General features: G+C 48.1%; 1 protein-coding gene across 1 annotated transcript in view; it reads left to right on the top strand.

Moving 5' to 3' along the window:
• The first annotated feature begins 1,907 nt into the window (after window positions 1–1,907).
• Window positions 1,908–19,557, top strand: part of LOC122941075 (4-hydroxy-2-oxoglutarate aldolase, mitochondrial-like) — a 41,547-nt gene continuing 23,897 nt past the window's right edge. Inside the window, exons 1-6 of the mRNA XM_044298066.1 lie at window positions 1,908–1,968; window positions 2,134–2,385; window positions 6,424–6,552; window positions 8,707–8,834; window positions 9,941–10,075; window positions 12,776–12,872. Coding sequence (XP_044154001.1) covers window positions 2,172–2,385; window positions 6,424–6,552; window positions 8,707–8,834; window positions 9,941–10,075; window positions 12,776–12,872 — 703 coding nt within the window. The 5' untranslated portion in view covers window positions 1,908–1,968; window positions 2,134–2,171. The remainder of the gene's footprint in view (window positions 1,969–2,133; window positions 2,386–6,423; window positions 6,553–8,706; window positions 8,835–9,940; window positions 10,076–12,775; window positions 12,873–19,557) is intronic.

The raw sequence follows: 19,557 nt of genomic DNA, 5'->3' as shown, positions 1-19,557 counted from the left end.
CCCTTAGTGCCACCAAATGCCAGTGCCCCCCATAATGTTCCAATACAAAAGACAACTTTAGAGCCCCCACTTCCCCATAGTGCCCCCAAATAATGCCCCTATAGTAACACCAGATGCCCCATAGTGCTGCTCTCCCCTATAGTGCCCCCCAGAATGTGCCAATAATTAAAAAAAAGCCCACAGATACCCCCATAGTGCTCCTCTCCCCCATGGTGCCCCCCCATAATGTGCCAGTAAGAAATGCCCCCATAGTGCCAGCTCCCCCCCCATAGTGCCAGCTCCCCCCCATAGTGCCAGCTCCCCCCCCCATAGTGCCAGCCCCCCTATAGTGCCAGCTCCCCCTATAGTGCCAGCTCCCCCTAGTGCCAGCCCCCCCGATGGTGCCAGATCTCCCCCATAGTGCCAGCCCCCCCTATAGTGCCAGCTCCCTCTATAGTGTCAGCTCCCCCTATAGTGCCAGCTGTCCCTATAGTGCCCCCCCCTAGTGCTAGTTCCCCCATAGTGCCAGATCTCCCCCCATAGTGCCAGCTCCCCCCCATAGTGCCAGCTCCCCCTATAGTGCCAGCTCCCCCTATAGTGCCAGATCTCCCCCCATAGTGCCAGATCTCCCCCCATAGTGCCAGATCTCCCCCCATAGTGCCAGCCCCCCCTATAGTGCCAGCTCCCTCTATAGTGCCAGCTCCCCCTATAGTGCCAGCTCCCCCTATAGTGCCCCCCCATAGTGCTAGTTCCCCCATAGTGCCCCTCCATAGTGCTAGTTCCCCCATAGTGCCAGCTCCCCCCCCCCCATAGTGCCAGGCCCCCCCCCCGCAAAGAGGAAAAAAAAAACAAAAAACGAATACTTACCTCCATCAGCTCAGCAGCGATGCAAGCCTTTTCCGGCCTGTGTCCCTGCTGTGTGCTGCCGGAGTCAGGCGTCGCGATGATAATGACATCATCGCGCTGCCTGAGCCGGCCTCTGATAGGCTGCAGGCATTAGTGCCTGCGGCCTATCAGAAGAACAGGGGAGGGACACGCCTCTCCCTCCCCTGCCCCACAGCACGGCCGCAATTACATCCAGGGCCGCGCCGCCTGTGGCGATCGGCGGTGCGGCCCTGAAGAATAAAAAATATAATTTTTTTTTTTAAAGACAGGCGGCCTGGCACCCCCCTTGTGAGTGGCACCCGGGGCGGCCCGCCCCCCCCCCCCCGCCCCCCCTTGGTACGCCACTGGCCTACATGCACACGACCGTATGTGTTTACGATCCGCAAATTGCGGATCCGCAAAAAAAACGGTGACGTTCTGTATTTTTTTGCGGATCCGTTATTTTTTGCGGATCCATTGTAATAATGCCTATCCTTGTCCGCAAACTAGAAAAAAATAGGACATGCACTATTTTTTTTGCGGAGCAACGGAACGGACATACTGATGCGGACAGCACACTGTGTGCTGTCCGCGTTTTTTGCAGACCCATTGAAATGAATGGGTCCGCATCCTATCCGCAAAAAAAAACGGAACGGACACGGAAACAAAATACGGTCGTGTGCATGAGGCCTTATTCTGCAGGGTTTTCTAGCAGAGTTTAAAGAGGTATTCCGCAGCATGGGGGGGGGGGTCCTACTGCTGGGACCCCACTAATCACAAATATAGAGGCCTCGTACCCCTCAGGGTCCTTCCCCGAAATGAATGAAGCGGCAGGTCAGACATGCTCTCTGCTATTTCTGGAACTGCCATAGAGATTGAGCAGCCGCTCTGTTCTCCGGGGGTACAGGGTCTCCTTTCTCTTGATTGGTGGGGGTCCCAGTGGTAGGACTCCCCCTCCTCCATCTTGTGGATAGGGCATAACGTGCTACTACAAGAATACCCCCTTTTTAAACCCCCCACATTTCCCAGAACGCATTGCATCAGCATAGTTGTACAAGCACTGCACCAGCAGGGGCTGCAGGGAGGGAGATTTTCAGAGAGGTCTCAGCACAAGGCGGCAGGAAGGTAAGTGACTGATTGCTGGACTGCTGACAGCTGCCATGATGGCCGTCCTGGTGTCAGTCAGCAGAACCGGAAGTGAAGCAGAAGTTTTGCTTGTTTGTCTCATGTCTTGAGTAACACACATTGCATGGTAATAATAATCCAGTATTAATGATTAACTCCTTCCAGGCCGCTCAGACAGCGCTGAGACATTCACTGCTCCAGAAATGCTGCTCAGATCTCTGCTCCCGGTCTGTATGAGGGGAGTCCGCGGTACTGGGACCCCCAGAGCTATGCACCAGCTGGCCAGCACTGCAAAGCCTGCCCTGGATATCTCGGGCATTTACCCTCCGATATCGACCCCCTTCGATGAGCGGGAACAGGTGGACTATGACAAGCTGGAGGAGAACCTGCAAAAGTACTCAAGCATCCCATTCCGAGGTGCGTACGCCAGAACCCGTGCGGTGGGGACTAGTGTTGAGCGAACTTGTGTTTAAAGTTCGGCGTCGGGTTATCGAAGAATCACGTTATGGATTCCGCTACCACGGACCATAACGGAATTTAGAATCCATAACAGGATACTTCGATAACCCGAACTTTAGACACCGAACTTTAAACACAAGTTCGCTCAACACTAATAGGGACACATTTCAGTAATTTTTTTTCCCCTCTTTTGAGGTATTAGGATATAAACTGAAGCATTACATAGATGGATAGCCCCAACCACTTTTTCCTCTCAACCCCCCCCCCCCATAGGCCCCTTTCACACGAGCGAGTATAAATGGGTCTGTGAACATGTGCGTTGGTTTTCACGCATCACTTGTGCGTTGCGTGAAAATCGCAGCATGTTCTATATTCTGCGTTTTTCACGCAGTGCCGGCCCCATAGAAGTGAATGGAGCTGCGTGAAAATCGGATCGCATCTGCAGGCAAGTGTGGATTTGATGCGTTTTTCACGGATGGTTGCTAAGAGATGTTTGTAAACATTCAGTTTTTTATCACGCGCGTGCAAAACGCATTAAAATCGCGTGAAAAAAACTGGACAACTGAACGTGATCTCAAACAAAACTTAATTAATTTGATATTGCGCAGTTTTCACTGAACGCTTACGGACCTAATCCGGACACGCTCGTCTGCAAGGGACCTTATACATGCCTCCTCGGATCGGCTGCCTCGGTATACTTTAGGGCTCATGCACACAAGCGTATGTTCGATCCACATCCGATTTGCATTTTTTACAGATCGGGTACGGACCCATTCATTTCAATTGGGCCGCAAAAGATTTGGACAGCACACCATGCATCTGTATGTCAGTTCCACAGCCCCGCAAAAAAAGATAGACCATGTCCTATTCTTGTCCGTTTTGCGGACAAGGATAGGACATTTGTGATGGAGTCTGAAAAAAAACATGGTGGCATGCACACGGCCGGAATTCGTGTTTTGCAGATCCGAGATTTGCGGACCTCAGAACAGATACAGTTGTGTGTATGAGACCTTCGACCAGAGATGCCCAACTGGCGGCCCTCCAGCTGTTGTAAAACTACAACTTCCAGCATGCCCGGACAGCCTACAGCTATAAGGGCATTCTGGGAGTTGTAGTTTTGCAACAGCTGGAGTGCAGCAGGTTAAGCATCCCTGCCTTAGAGTGACTTTGTTGGGACTGGCATACTTTCGGGCTCACGCACATGGCTGTATTACAGATCAATTTTGTACGGACCCATAAGAAGGCCACCCCAGAGATGCTTGAGGCCTCTACTGTACCATTTATGCTTCTGATTTCATGTGGAGACATACAGAGGTGGCGTTGTTTCTAAAGAGTATCGCATCCTGTGTGCACCGCCATACGGGCTCTGTGCCAGTGTGCCTGTAAGCTAATGTGTAATAGCCTGCTCCCTAAAAAAAAAAAAAAAAGGGTCTTCTTTTTCCTCAAGAACAGCACCTTTCCTGTCCATGTCAGTGTTTGGTTCATTCCCATTCAAGTGAACGGAGCTGAGTTGCAATACCTGACGCAGCCAAGTGATGGGCGTGGCGCTGTTTCTGGGAGAAGAACGCAGGTCCATGTTCCTGAGTGTTTGAGTATCTTCACCTACAGTGACTGATAGCGGGATATGACCCGACCAGAGATTCATTATAATAGTATAAAAGCTAAGCATAGACGCCTAATAATAGCTGCTATCGTGTGGATGACTGACCTAACACAGCTAAGGCCCCTCTGCGGTATTAGGTATTGAATAATGGAATTATGCTGACATAGTAGAAGGTAGCAGGGCGGTATTATCACATTATCACTTTGCTTAAGTATAAATTAGATTAGGGCTCTTGGCCACATTTCATGTGTGAGTGAGGTTTCTGATGTAGGCTTCTTTTATAAATAACTCTCATAAGTAAGTTGAACAGAATTTAAAAACAAAATATCTGCTTTCCTCCAAAAACAGCGCCACTTCTGTCCACTGGTTAATTGTAGTATTGCACAGTGGCCCATTTTCAGTACCCCAGGCCAATGTATTTGCAAAATAGTTTTTTATTTAATTTTATGCCATGTGTATTCCCAGTATGGTTATGTATGGAAGTGATGGAGTTAACCAATTCTGACAGAGCCCCTGCAGGAGGTGGGGTGTGGACCTGGGTCCGCCCCTAGCTCAGGAGTCTGCAGAGGAGGAAGTGAGAGGAAGCTCCATGTGCTCTACTCCTCATAGGACTGGACCAAAGATCCAGAGAATCTCCTTCTCCGAGGATGTTTTACTGAGACAAACAGACAAAGGCATTGCATCCTACACTTCCCACCTTGCACCCGCACCAAACCTACAATATCAAGGGCACCCCAATTGACATCAGGCAGGAGTATCAACCTCAGGGTGTGCCCCGAGGGAAGAAAGGGTGCGCCCTTCTAACACTGCCCTGGCACTAGTGAGCACTGGGGTGAGGACTACATAGTTACAGTCAGAGCCACTACCACTCCCATTCTTTGTTCCGCACCTTCCGGGCCGCGGCACATTCACTTCAAAGCTACTGGGCAGCAGTACCAGAAACAATCCATGACTAGGTGTGGCGCTCTTTTTTGGAAGAAAGCAGCCATGTTCTGATTTTTATAACAGGGATCAATAGGTGAACAATGTACAAGCTGTTGTTTGTATCTATTTTGTATCAGTTCCTTTGTATTCAATTGTATCATAACTTGTAAATATTACTGTTAACCCTTTGTGGATGAGTAGATTGATGCATCTTAAGGGACATTATTTTGTCTGATTTTAAGTCTAGCGGGTATGCGATTAGCGGTAGACAAGCCCTGATAATGTAAGGGTCCATGTTGTATGTTATTAGTCCAGTTGCCCCCTTCCCTAATTATTGGCGCCAACCAAGAGTGACTCACATCCTAATGCAGAACAGGGAGGCTATTGGAGCTGCACTGCAATTGGCACTGGGTTGGTGGTAGTGAAATTTAGGAGAAAATGGACTTAATGCTTCAGCCCCTTGTTCTAAGCATTTTAGGGTTTAAAGCAGGGATGCCCGACCTGCGGCCTTCCAGCTATTGCAAAACTACAACTTCCAGCATGCCTGGACAGCCTGCAGCTATTAGCTTACAGCAGGGCATGGTGGGAGTTGTAGTTTTACAAAAGCTGAAGGGCCGCAGGTTGGGCATCCCTGGTCGAAAGCCTCCTTAGCACGTCCGTATCCATGATGATATCCATGAGAAGATGGTCAGTCGTTTGGTCCGTGTTTCCATCTTTTGCTCTCCATATGTCGTCTGTATTCCACTGACACTGCTAGGCTGAAAATAAATTTCAAGAACATATTATGGCAACAATCCAGGAAAGAACCCCGGACCAGACCAGGCTGGCATGCGTATTGTGTCCGAGCTTTTCACAGACCCATAGACTATAATGTGTGTGAGGGATCCGCAATCACAGACGAAATATCACTGGTGTGTGAATACACAAATTAAAGTCAATGGGTATGGGTGCTGTCCGTGATTCACTGACTCGTGAAAGAGGCCTAAGGGTTTGGAGCCTGTTCCACCAAACAAGTCCTATTAATATGTCACTAATGTCTAGTTACAAAACACTCGCATACATGTAGCTTAGGATCTTACTGCGTACAGTTTTATTATTGTGTTCAATGTACATACAGTATACATTAAGGTCACCAGCTCCCTCTAGTGGTGACAGCCGGAATGTTATCTTAGGATTCTATGTCTTTGTCCGTGTTTTCGTGCTCTGTATCAGGAAACCTGACCTCCCACCACTATAAAGATATATTAGGAAATTAATCAGCACAAATGTTTTTTTTTACTTAAAAAGGCACAAGGGTGGACATTCACTTTAATTAAAAGAAAGATGAACGAGGCTGGGAAAAAACCCCTGAAATACTTGTATGGGACATACAGCAACTCTAACCTTTTTGCAAGGTCAAAGGTCATTTCACAGTGTAGAGTGGTCATGTAGACATTGTATAATGTAATAGTCCTGTTTTCTTCTCACAGGCATAGTTGTTCAAGGGTCAAATGGAGAGTATGCTTACATGAGCAGGGAGGAGAGGCTGGAGATCGTGCACAGGGTCCGTCAGAAGCTCCCTAAGGAGAAGATTCTAATTGCAGGATCAGGATGTGAATGTACGTATCGCATCGCCTCCAGCCTTCATGTAATATGTATCCCACATGTGTTTAACGCCGGCTATAAACTGGAAAAGGGGGGATATGATTGTATGAAGCTATGGATATCTATAACCAGTCATCTGTCCCTGGCAGCGCCAGCCCCCAAAATCTCCCTTGGCAGCACCAGCCCCCAAATGCTCCCTGGGCAGCGCTGCCCCCCAAATGCTCCCTGGGCAGCGCCGCCCCCCCCAAATGCTCCCTGGGCAGCGCGCCCCCCCCCCCCCAAATGCTCCCTGGGCAGCGCCGCCCCCCCAAATGCTCCCTGGGCAGCGCCGCCCCCTAAATGCTCCCTGGGCAGCGCCGCCCCCTAAATGCTCCCTGGGCAGCGCCGCCCCCCAAATGTTCCCTGGCAGCGCCAGCCCCTAAATGCTCCCTGGACAGCGCCACCCCCTAAATGTTCCCTGGACAGCGCCACCCCCTAAATGCTCCCTGGACAGCGCCACCCCCTAAATGCTCCCTGGACAGCGCCACCCCCTAAATGCTCCCTGGACAGCGCCACCCCCTAAATGCTCCCTGGACAGCGCCACCCCCTAAATGCTCCCTGGACAGCGCCGCCCCCTAAATGCTCTCTGGGCAGCGCCGCCCCCTAAATGCTCCCTGGGCAGCGCCGCCCCCCAAATGCTCCCTGGGCAGCGCCTCCCGAAAGCATAACTCCATGCAACTGTGTGCATGATTTGCAGGGAATCGTACAGTTCATCTACCTTATCATGGGTGGAGAAGGAATCTACAGTCATGTGATTAATGAGAGTCAAAGTTGTCACCATGGATCAGAGAATCAAAAACATTTCGGACAGCTGCTGAAATAGGAACTCCCAAAAACAAAATGCAGATTTCCCCTGAGGGTCTTTTATCTTCTTCCCTGCCTTTTTACGAGGCCCAGTGTGAGGACATAATGAAGGGCAATCTATGATATAACAATCCTATCGGAGATCATTTACATGGGAGACGAAAGGATCATTTGTCCCCATACAGTCTGCGGTTTACACAGGGAGATCTGCAGCCAATCTAATTCTCAGCCTGACAGAACGTTAAAATAAATAACTGCATTAAGTAATTCTATTATAAAATCAGGGGAACCTAGACCCAGGTATCAACCAAGAACAGGCTATAGGGGCACTCGGATAGTGAGAGGTGAGATAAACACTCCACCTCCCCTCGGGTGCACCCGATAAATTGCACTATAAACTACCGATCTCTATTGTAATCCAGTGGCAGTGCCTCACTGCAATCGCCCTTCTACTAGTAAGAAAACGCTGCTGATATAAATCACAGCCTTTCCTATTGGAAGGGTGAAAGACAAGAGGGATCACGCAAGAGACTGAAAACCAAATAATTAGCGCTCGTGTACATGCGCTCAAAAACCTATCCAGTCTCCTATTGTGGCCCAAGAGTTTCACCTCCCTTAACCCGACGCGTTTCTATGTGGGGTATCGCGCCCCCACATGTCATCAGAAGCTTAATTTGATAAAAAGGAGAACAATCAGTGCAAGAAGTATGCAGTCCACATCTGATGGCGTGTGGACCGCATGTGCCCGGCGCTAGGATGGCCGTTCTGCTGCCAACAAACACAAGCGAGCGAGCTTCAATGTTTCTTGCCTTGGTGGATACAGTTCGTTCATTAAACAGCTAGCTCATAGATTCCAATGGTCAATATGTCATGTTTGATTTCACCTGTGGGGGCACTGTAGGGAAATTGAACACTTCTTTCCAGGTTCTCCTTCAGATTACAGATGATCACTGACGGTCCTGGCAGCAGGGCACCCTGTGATAGGCTTGTCATAGATCATCTATCAGAGATACCCATTCTGGTTAAAGGAGACCTCTGTAGGAGACCATATGTACAGTAGTTTGACACTGCAATCAAATTCTCGCCATCTTTCTTTTACTTCTTAGACTATGGAATATATTTTGGCAAGAAGTAGAGGAACAAGGGGAGTAAGATTGCATCATCAGACTACATACAGGCTTTGTTTGTAGTCTGTAACCATGGAGACATACAAACAAAGTCACATTATTGTTGCATTTTTAGGTTCCATGTCTGATTTAAATATGCTGTTTCCTTATCTGTAATTTTACGTGCAATTTATATGTATGTTCTTGTACTATTCCAAGCAACACAGGCCACTATTGAAATGAGCCGTCAGATGGGAGAGGCTGGAGCAGAAGCCGTTCTTGTGGTGACACCGTGCTACTATCGAGGCAGAATGACTAGTTCTGCTCTAGTTCATCATTACACTAAGGTATTCTTGCAGCTAGGGTTTAAATCCCCCTATGGCAAAGTGAGGAATGTTAAATATCCGCCATAAGGAGAGTTGTGACTGGATGTTGCATAGATAAGGGCTCTTTCACACTTGCGTTGTCCGGATCCGGCATAGAGTTCCGTCGTCGGGGCTCTATGCCGGAAGAATCCTGATCAGGATTATCCTAATGCATTCTGAATGGAGAGAAATCCGTTCAGGATGCATCAGGATGTCTTCAGTTCCAGGACGGAACGTTTTTTGGCCGGAGAAAATACCGCAGCATGCTGCGCTTTTTGCTCCGGCCAAAAATCCTGAACACTTGCCGCAAGGCCGGATCCGGAATTAATGCCCATTGAAAGGCATTGATCCGGATCCGGCCTTAAGCTAAACGTCGTTTCGGCGCATTGCCGGACCCGACGTTTAGCTTTTTCTGAATGGTTACCATGGCTGCAAGGACGCTAAAGTCCTGGCAGCCATGGTAAAGTGTAGTGGGGAGCGGGGGAGCAGCATACTTACCATCCGTGCGGCTCCCGGGGCGCTCAAGAGTGACGTCAGGGCGCCCCAAGCGCATGGATCACGTGATCACATGGAACACGTCATCCATGCGCACGGGGTGCTCTGACGTCATTCTGGAGCGCCCCGGGAGCCACACGGACTGTAAGTATACCGCTCCCCCGCTCCCCGCTCCTACTATGGCAACCAGGACTTTAATAGCGTCCTGGGTGCCATAGTAACACTGAACGCATTTTGAAGACGGATCCGTCTTCAAATGCTTTCAGTACACTTGCGTTTTTCCGGATCCGGCGTGTAATTCCGGCAAGTGGAGTACACGCCGGATCCGGACAACGCAAGTGTGAAAGGGCCCTTAGATAAGATGCCTTTATTGTCACTGTACAATACAATGTAATACAATGTATAATACAATGAAATGTTGTTTGGAGCAATCCTAGATGCCATGGACAGAGGAACAAGAACTGACATTTAAACTAAAGCATTACACTAGAAAAAAACAAAACATTGCACTAGAAGGCATTACCATTAACAGCATAGGGCAGGTATGTTCCTCTACAGTGCTTAGAAGACCTTATCAAGTCTCTTAATTCTAGGTTGCAGACTCTTCCCCTGTGCCCGTTATCCTCTACAGTGTTCCTGGGAACACGGGGCTGGACCTGCCTGTGGATGCTGTTGTTGCCTTGGCAAAACACCCCAACATCATAGGGATCAAGGATAGCGGAGGAGATGTAAGTCGCTAACTGGATAGAATGTCTATTCCTTTGCATACTTGTAAAATTATATGGATGTTCCCAGGGGTGGGATTAAAATTTGAACTATGTACAGTTTCCCTACTTTAATAGACTGAAAAAGGCAGAATTTCCTGTGGTGTAGCATGGCAAACTAAAAATGAAATAAAACAATTACAATATTTCAAATATAACCAGAACCAAGCTCAGTACAAACAGTACCAGAACTAAGCTCCATACATATCTGTAGAACTAGGACAAAGCTCAGTACATATAATACTAGAACCTAGCTCAGTTATAGATCTATAGCACAAGGACTCAGCTAAGTACAGAATCACAGTACCAGAACAAAGATTAGTACATATCTACAGCACAAGTGCCAAGCACATATACCAGTATCTCACAAAAGTGTGTACACCTCTATTTTATTCTATCTTTTCATGGGACAACCCTGATGATCTGACCCTTTGATACAATGTACAGTAGTCGGTGTACGGCTTGTATAACAGTGTAAATTGGACGTGCCCTCAAAATAACTCAACACACCGCCATTAATGTCTAAACCGCTGGCAACAAAAAAGAGTACATCCCTAAGTGAGAACAGCCAAATTGTGCCCATTTAGCCATTGTCCCTCCCTGATGTCATGTGACTCGTTAGTGTTATAAGGTCTCAGGTGTGAATGGGGAGCAGATGTGTTAGATTCGGTGTTATCGCTCTCGCACTGGTCACTGGAAGTTCAACATGGCACCTCATGGAAAAGAACTCTCTGAGGATCTGAAAAAAAGAATTGTAGCTCTACATAAAGATGGCCGAGGCTATAAGAAGAACACCCTGAAACTGAGCTGCAGCACGGTGGCCAAGACCATACAGTGGTTTAACAAGACCGGTTCCACTCAGAACAGGCCTCACCATGGTCGACCAAAGAAGTTGAGTGGACGTGCTCAGCGTCATATCCAGAGATTGTATGGGTGCTGCCAGCATTGCTGCAGAGGTAACAGGGGTGGGGGGTCATCCTGTCAGTGCTCAGACCATACACCACACACTGCATGGTTGTCATCCCAGAAGGAAGCCTCTTCTAAAGCTGATGCACAAGAAAGTCTGCAAACAGTTTGCTGAAGACAAACAGACTAAGGACATAGATTACTGGAACCACGTCCTGTGACCTGATGAGACCAAGATAAACTTATTTGGTTCAGATGGTGTTAAGTGTGTGTGGTGGCAACCAGGTGAGCAGTACAAAGACAATTGTGTCCTGCCTACAGTCAAGCATGGTGGTGGGGGTGTCATGGTTTGGGGCTGTATGAGTGCTGCCGGCTGTGGGGAGCTACAGTTCATTGAGGGAACCATGATTGCCAACATGTACTGGGACATACTGAAGCAGAGCATGATCACCTCCCTAAATTGCGGCGCAGGGCAGTATTCCAATGTGATAACGACCCCAAACAAACCTCCAAGACGACCACTGAGGGTAAAAGTGCTGGACTGGCCAAGAATGTCTCCTGACTTAAAGCCTATTGAACATCTGTGGGGCCTCCTCAAACGGAAGGTGGAGGAGCGCAAGGTCTCTAACATCCACCAGCTCCGTAATGTCGTCATGGAGGATAGAAGAGGATTCCAGTGGAATCTGTGAAGCTCTTGTGACCTCCATGCCCAAGAGAGTTAAGGCAGTGCTGGAAAATAATGGTGGCCACACAAAATATTGACACTTTGGGCACAATTTGGCCATTCTCACTTAGGGGTGTACTCACTTTTGTTGCCAGCAGTTTAGACATTAAAGGGGTTATCCCATCATAGACAATGGGGGCCTATCGCTAGGATATGCCCCCATTGTCTGATAGGTGCGGGTCCCACCGCTGGGACCCGCACCTACAAGCAGAACGGAGCGGAGAAACTTGAGGAGGGCGCACTGCGCATGTGCAGCCGCCCTCCATTCATTTCTATGGAGCCGCCGAAAATAGCCGAGCGCTGGCTTGGCTATTTCCGTCGGCCCCATAGAAATGAATGGGAGCAGTGGCCGCGCATGCGCGGTGCGCTCCCATTCACTTCAATGGAAGAGGCGGGGAGCTGCGCCTGGTGGTGGACGGACCCCGGGTCCTCCAGCCACAACTCTCCCCGGCTCAGTTCTCCTTGTAGGTGCGGGTCCCAGCGGTGGGACCCGCACCTATCAGACAATGGGGGCATATCCTAGCGATAGGCCCCCATTGTCTATGATGGGAATACCCCTTTAACTGTGAACATAGCCTAAAGCTCCCCTTTTAAGGGTCAGCATTTCAATAATGACTATGTGCTTGGACATCATCAAACCCCGAACTGGGGTTCGTTGAGAAATTACTATGTTGCCACTGTATCTGTTCAGGGTAAGTGAGGGTCCACTTTTAGTTATTTGTGAAATGACCCAAAAACAGGATAAACCCAGGAGAATCTCAAAGGATGCCTTATGGTTCCTTTTTAAAAAGAAAAGGGGGTCATCTGATGCTTGACCTCATGGGCCTCTAAGACCTGTTATATTAATTCTGGGTCCACAGGAGGTTCATTTTCTTCACAAGTCTGGCCCCATCATAAACCAGAAGCGATGTCTCATCATATAGGTCAAGCAGATTTGCGGTCACTCTCATGTATCTAAATGTAGATGGGGACGGTGATGATGTCATCAATTTATTCTAAGCAATTACATCATCATTTTTCTATTTATGCTTCAGATCACACGTATGGGACTTATAATACATAAAACCCAGCACCTGGACTTCCAGGTGCTATCTGGATCTGCAAGCTTCCTCCTGGCAGGATACGCAGTTGGTAAGTATAATCATAAAACTTCTTGCAACCCCCTCCTCCCATGCAACCACTATTCCTGCAGCTAGTCAAGATTGCTCAATCAGACCAGCCCGCTCCGTCTGTTTCCTATACGTATATACCGTACATGTCACTGTATATCCTGTCATTGTATAATACTGTTAAGGGGGCCCTGACACTAAAATCTTTTAGTCCTCCTCCTGGGTGGGCCCCTTCTGAGTTTGGGCTCCAAAGCAGCCGCTTCTCCTGCTTCCCGTATAGCTAACCTGCTGCTCTCCTGTCTTTAGGTGTAACAGTCGTACAGCCGTTGATGAATTAGGCATATTTTTATTAGTCTCACCACTGTTGGTTGTTTTTCACTAAGACAGGCTCATATTCACTTAGACTGGTCTAATTTATTTGTGCATGAAAAATAGTCGCATCTGTGCGGAGACAAGTCACACGTCTCCCTGAAAGTGCAACTTTTAATGCAAAAAAAAAGTCTGAATTTACCACTCAAAACTGTCCAATAAAAATAAACCACCCCTGGAGCTTGGCAGATGAGGGGATGTCAGTTCAGGGAGAGCACTGCAGCCAGACCCTTCCTCTGCCAGTCAGGGGAATGCCAGCTCCAGTAAGCAGATTGGGTCACTGTCACTAGTGGAGTACTGTTCTATCCCCAGATTCAGTTCCAGTTGTTTCTGTCTCTTTATCAGTTGACATGGCATTTAACTGTGTTGTAATTCATTTGCATTACATTATGTGGTAACAGCACCATCTATTGATGAGTTTAGGTATTTCACCCAGCCTGTTTTTCTCTATGCATTATGGGAGTCCCAGAGCATTGTGGGTAGTTCCTGGTTCTTGCTAGTCTTGTGCTGGTACAGCAAACAGCCACCATCTTATGTCTCAGCAACCATGCTCTCTCACTGGGTTTCCTGTCACATCATCTGTTATTCAGCCTGTTTTTGAGCATAGTCGGTAAGAGCACTATCTATGTGTCATTTACTGCATTTTATTATGTTTATTGTATCTGATAGCTCACTATCATTGTATTATCTCATATACTGAATGTATAGCAGATTATTCTGTGTTTATGCCATATACCATGGTATTTATGTTCTAAAATACTACTGTTTTATTCTGTAGTTTCACCTTTTCTGTCAGTCTACGAGCAATAAAGAGAACCTTAAAGCGGAACAGTCTCTTTTCTCTCAGAGGACAAAAAGGTTTAGCTACATGTCAGATTACACACCGTGCTAACGTGTATGAGGACAGTATAAGTACCTCAGGGGTCAGTATTGGGCCCTATTCTCTTCAATATATTTATTAATTATCTTGTAGAAGGCTTCCACAGTAAGATATCAATTTTTGCAGATGACACTAAACTGTGTAAAGTAATTAACATGGAAGAGGACAGTATACTGCTACAGAGGGATCTGGATAGATTGGAAGTTGGGCAGATAAGTGTCAGATGAGGTTTAACACTGACAAATGTAAGGTTATGCACATGGGAAGGAATAATGCAAGTCACCCGTACATACTAAACAGTAAAACACTTGGTAAGGCTTCTTTCACACTTGCTTTGTCCGGATCCGTCGTGTACTCCACTTGCCGGAATTACACGCCGGATCCGGAAAAACGCAAGTGAACTGAAAGCATTTGAAGACGGATCCGTCTTCAAAATGCGTTCAGTGTTACTATGGCAGCCAGGACGCTATTAAAGTCCTGGTTGCCATAGTAGTAGTGGGGAGCGGGGGCGCTATACTTACAGTCCGTGCGGCTCCCGGGGCGCTCCAGAATGACGTCAGAGCGCCCCATGCGCATGGATGACGTGCCATGCGATCACGTCATCCATGCGCGTGGGGCGCCCTGACGTCACTCTGGAGCGCCCGGGAGCCGCACGGATGGTAAGTATGCTGCTCCCCCGCTCCCCACTACACTTTACCATGGCAAACAGGACTTTAGCGTCCTGGCAGCCATGGTAACCATTCAGAAAAAGCTAAACGTCGGATCCAGTAATGCGCCGAAACGACGTTTAGCTTAAGGCCGTATCCGGATCAGTGCCTTTCAATGGGCATTAATTCCGGATCCGGCCTTGCGGCAAGTCTTCAGGATTTTTGGCCGGAGCAAAAAGCGCAGCATGCTGCAGTATTTTCTCCGGCCAAAAAACGTTCCTGTCCGGAACTGAAGACATCCTGATGCATCCTGAACGGATTTCTCTCCATTCAGAATGCATTAGGATAAAACTGATCAGGATTCTTCCGGCATAGAGCCCCGACGACGGAACTCTATGCCGGAACAGAAGAACGCAGGTGTGAAAGAGCCCTAACACTGACATAGAAAAGGACCTAGGAATTTTAGTGAACAGCAAACTAAGCTGTAGAAACCAGTGTCAGGCAGCTGCTGCCGAGGCCAATAAGATAATGGGTTGCATCAAAAGGGGCATAGATGCCCGTGATGAGAACAAGTGACGAGGGGACATCCTCTGCGTCTGGAGGAAAGAAGGTTTGTACACAAACATAGAAGAGGATTCTTTACGGTAAGAGCAGTGAGACTATGGAGCTCTCTGCCTGAGGAGGTGGTGATGGGGAGTACAATAAAGGAATTCAAGAGGGGCCTGGATGTATTTCTGGAGTGTAATAATATTACAGGCTATAGCTACTAGAGAGGGGTCGCTGATCCAGGGAGTTATTCTGATGCCTGATTGGAGTCGGGAAGGAATTTTTTATTCCCCTAAAGTGAGGAAAATTGGCTTCTACCTCACAGGTTTTTTTATTTTTGCCTTCCTCTGGATCAACTTGCAGTATAAGGCCACTTTTACATTAGCGTTTTTTAGGGATACGTCATGGATCTGCAAAAACGCTTCCGTTACAATAATACAACCACATGCATCCGTCATGAATGTATCCTGTTTTATTATGTCTTCTATAGCCATGACGGATCTGTCTTAAACACCATTGAAAGTCAATGGGGGACGGATCAGTTTAATATTGTCAGAGAAAACGGATCCGTCCCCATTGACTTAGGCCTCATGCACACAACCGTATGTATTGTGTGGTCCGGAAAAAATACGGCTGACATCTGTGTGCATTCCGTATTTTGCGGAACGGAACAGCTGGCCCCTAATAGAACAGTACTATCCTTATGCAGACAATAGTAGGACATAAGAAAACAAAAGGGCGACCCAAGGGGTGCCACAAGGGAAGAAGGGGGAAAAGGCAAGGGACCGTGCCCAGCCTAGTATGCCCACAAACACACCCCTGTAGAGTAACTCTGCAACAGCTCCCGAGTGCACATATCAGAAAAAACAGAAGAAAGGAGCCAAAAGTGCCAGATAATTAATATAATAAATCCTTTATTAGAATGAGACAAATATAAAATACATGTAAAAATGCGGGGGAACAAGAGGGAAGGGGAGCAGGGAGGAGAAAAAGAGCGTCACCCTGGGAGGACCACTCCGGTCTGGATGGTAAAGTATGTAGGAGGTCAGCGGGATGAAAATATATAGTAAGTAAATAACCTACCCGCAGACAATTATGGTTGTATAATAGACAGGTGGGTCAAAAAGAGTAACAGGGCCCAAAACCAGGCTGAATATTAACACCCGGCCATACAAAAATCAGACATAAAGATGAATGAGTACATAAGTAAAAGCCGGGGTAAACAATGGAACAAGACCTCACCTTAAACAGACCAGGAGTGGACCGACCAGGATGGCGCTACCCCAACGCGCGTTTCGGCGTGCCTTCGTCGGGGGGGGGGGGGGGGGGGTGCCTCTTGTTCCCCCACATTTTTACATGTATTTTATATTTGTCTCATTCTAATAAAGGATTTATTATATTCATTATCTGGCACTTTTGGCCCCTTTCTTCTGTTTTTTCTGAATAGTAGGACATGTTCTATTTTTTTTGCGGAACAGAAATACGGAAACGGAATGCAGACGGAGTAACTTCAGTTTTTTTTTTTTTTTTGCAGACTCATTGAAATGAATGGTTCCATATACGGTGCGCAAAAAAGATCCATCTTTCGCCGCACCACATCACGGACATGGAACGAAATGCCTTCTGGTGCACTCCGTTTCGTTCACTTCAGTTTTGTCCCCATTGACAATGGGGACAAAACTGAAGCGTTTTCTTCCGCTATTGAAAACGCTAATGTGAAAGTAGCCTACCAGGCTGAACTGGATGGACAGATGTCTTTTTTTCATCCTTTTCATAAACTATGTTACTATGTAACAGACACAATTTCAGTAGTAAATGCGGCTAATAAAGTTAGATTGGCTAAAACAGAATTTATTCTACTAAAAACAGACGCAAGCACTATAGTAAATGTGCCCCGGTGACTTGTCCATTCCTGGGTCGTGTTAGAGAGGAGGGGGCTGATTGTGGTTGGAAGCTGCACGAAGTTCAGGTGTCAGCACCTCGCTGGTGTAGTCCAGGGGACATGGAGTTTCTTCAAAAATTAGTGCGGAATAAAAAGTTGCAGAGTATAAAAGTTCTTCATAGAATCTGCAATCGCAAGTACAAACAGCGTCTTCTTCTGGGAGTAACACGCCGTGCATCACCTGGCTCCCAATCTGCAGCCAGATCAGACAGATGGTGATTTTCTCACTTTTTTTTTGCAGCAGCAGCTCAATGTTATCAAAAATGTTAACAGCTTTTTCTTTCACTTACAGTAGTTGTTGACTGAGGGTCACGTAGGGTTGATGTTCTCTGTCCTGATAACTCTCTTGATGTTTTTCCTACTGAGGAAATAGAAAGCTGAGGGTCCTTGCAAAAACAGCATGTTGGCCCCTTCCTTCCTCCAGGAAACATACAACTTTAACCCCTTTAGGACCCTGCCATATTTCACCTTAAAGAGGACCTTTCACCGATTTATTACACTGTGAACTAAGTATACAGACAGGTAGAGCGGCGCCCGGGGATCTCACTGCACTTACTATTATCTCTGGGCGCCGCTCCGTTCTCCCGCTATGCCCTCCGGTATCTCCGCTCACTAAGTTATAGTAGGCGGAGTCTGCCCTTGTTCTTCTGTAGCGCTGGCCAATCGCATTGCAGAGCTCACAGCCTGGGAGAAAATAACCTCCCAGGCTGTGAGCTCTGCTCTGCGATTGGCCAGCGCTAGAGCAGAACAAGGGCAGACTCCGCCTACCATAACTTAGTGACTGAAATCTCCGCCTACTATAACTCAGTGACTGAAATCTCCGCCTACTATAACTTAGTGGCCGGAAAATGCACCGTTTTGCAGCCGAGACCGTGATCAGTGTATCCTGTCCGTCAAAAAAATATGACCTGTCCTATTTTTTTTGATGGACAACGGTTCACGGACCCATTCAAGTCAATGGGTCCGTGAAAGAACACGGATGCACACAAGATTGGCATCCGTGGCCGTAGGTTACTTTCATACAGACGGATCCAAAGATCCGTCTGCATAAAAGCTTTTTCAGATCTAAGTTTTCACTTCGTGAAAACTCATATCCGACAGTATATTCTAACACAGAAGCGTTCCCATGGTGATGGGGACGCTTCTAGTTAGAATACACTACAAACTGTGTAAAAGACTGCCCCCTGCTGCCTGGCAGCACCCGATCTCTTACAGGGGGCCGTGATCAGCACAATTAACCCCTTCAGGTGCGGCACCTGAAGGGGTTAATTGTACTATCATATCCCCCTGTAAGAGATCAGGGGCTGCCAGGCAGCAGGGGGCAGACTTCCCCCCTCCCCAGTTTGAATATCATTGGTGGCCAGTGCGGCCCCCCCTCCCTCCCTCTATTGTAATAATTCGTTGGTGGCACAGTGTGCGCCCCCATCGGCCCCCCCTTCCTCCCTCTATTGTAATAATTTGTTGGTGGCACAGTGTGCGCCCCCCATCGCCCCCCTTCCTCTATTGTAATAATTTGTTGGTGGCACAGTGTGCGCCCCCCATCGCCCCCTCCCTTCCTCCCTCTATTGTAATAATTCGTTGGTGGCACAGTGTGCGCCCCCCCGGCCCCCCCCCTTCCTCCCTCTATTGTAATAATTTGTTGGTGGCACAGTGTGCACCCCCCATCGGCCCCCCTCCCTCTATAGCATTAACAACATTGGTGCCCTGTGTGCGGCCTCCCATCCGACCCCCCCCCCCGATCATTGGTGGCAGCTGAGTTCCGATCGGAGTCCCAGTTTAATCGCCGGGGCTCCGATCGGTAACCATGGCAACCAGGACGCTACTGCAGTCCTGGTTGCCATGGTTACTTAGCAATAGTACAATAGTAGAAGATTCATACTTACCTGCTGGCTGGTGCGATGTTCGTGTCCGGCCGGGAACTCCTCCTACTGGTAAGTGACAGTTCATTTAGCAATGCACCGCACAGACCTGTCACTTACCAGTAGGAGGAGCTCCCGGCCGGACACAGACATTGCAGCTCCCAGGTAAGTATGAATCTTTTACTATTGTACTATTGCTAAGTAACCATGGCAACCAGGGCTGCAGTAGCGTCCTGGTTGCCATGGTTACCGATCGGAGCCCCAGCGATTAAACTGGGACTCCGATCGGAACTCCCGCTGCCACCAATGATCGGGGGGGGGGAGAGGGGAGGCCGCACACTGGCCACCAATGTTGTTAATGCCATAGAGGGAGGGGGGGCCGATGGGGGGCGCACACTGTGCCACCTACGAATTATTACAATAGAGGGAGGAAGAGGGGGGCCGGGGGGGGGGCGCACACTGTG

This window comes from Bufo gargarizans, chromosome 6, assembly GCF_014858855.1.
Source record: "Bufo gargarizans isolate SCDJY-AF-19 chromosome 6, ASM1485885v1, whole genome shotgun sequence".
Classification (NCBI taxonomy): domain Eukaryota; kingdom Metazoa; phylum Chordata; class Amphibia; order Anura; family Bufonidae; genus Bufo; species Bufo gargarizans.
Note: the sequence above shows the minus strand (reverse complement) of the source record. Positions and strands in the feature narration are given on the sequence as shown.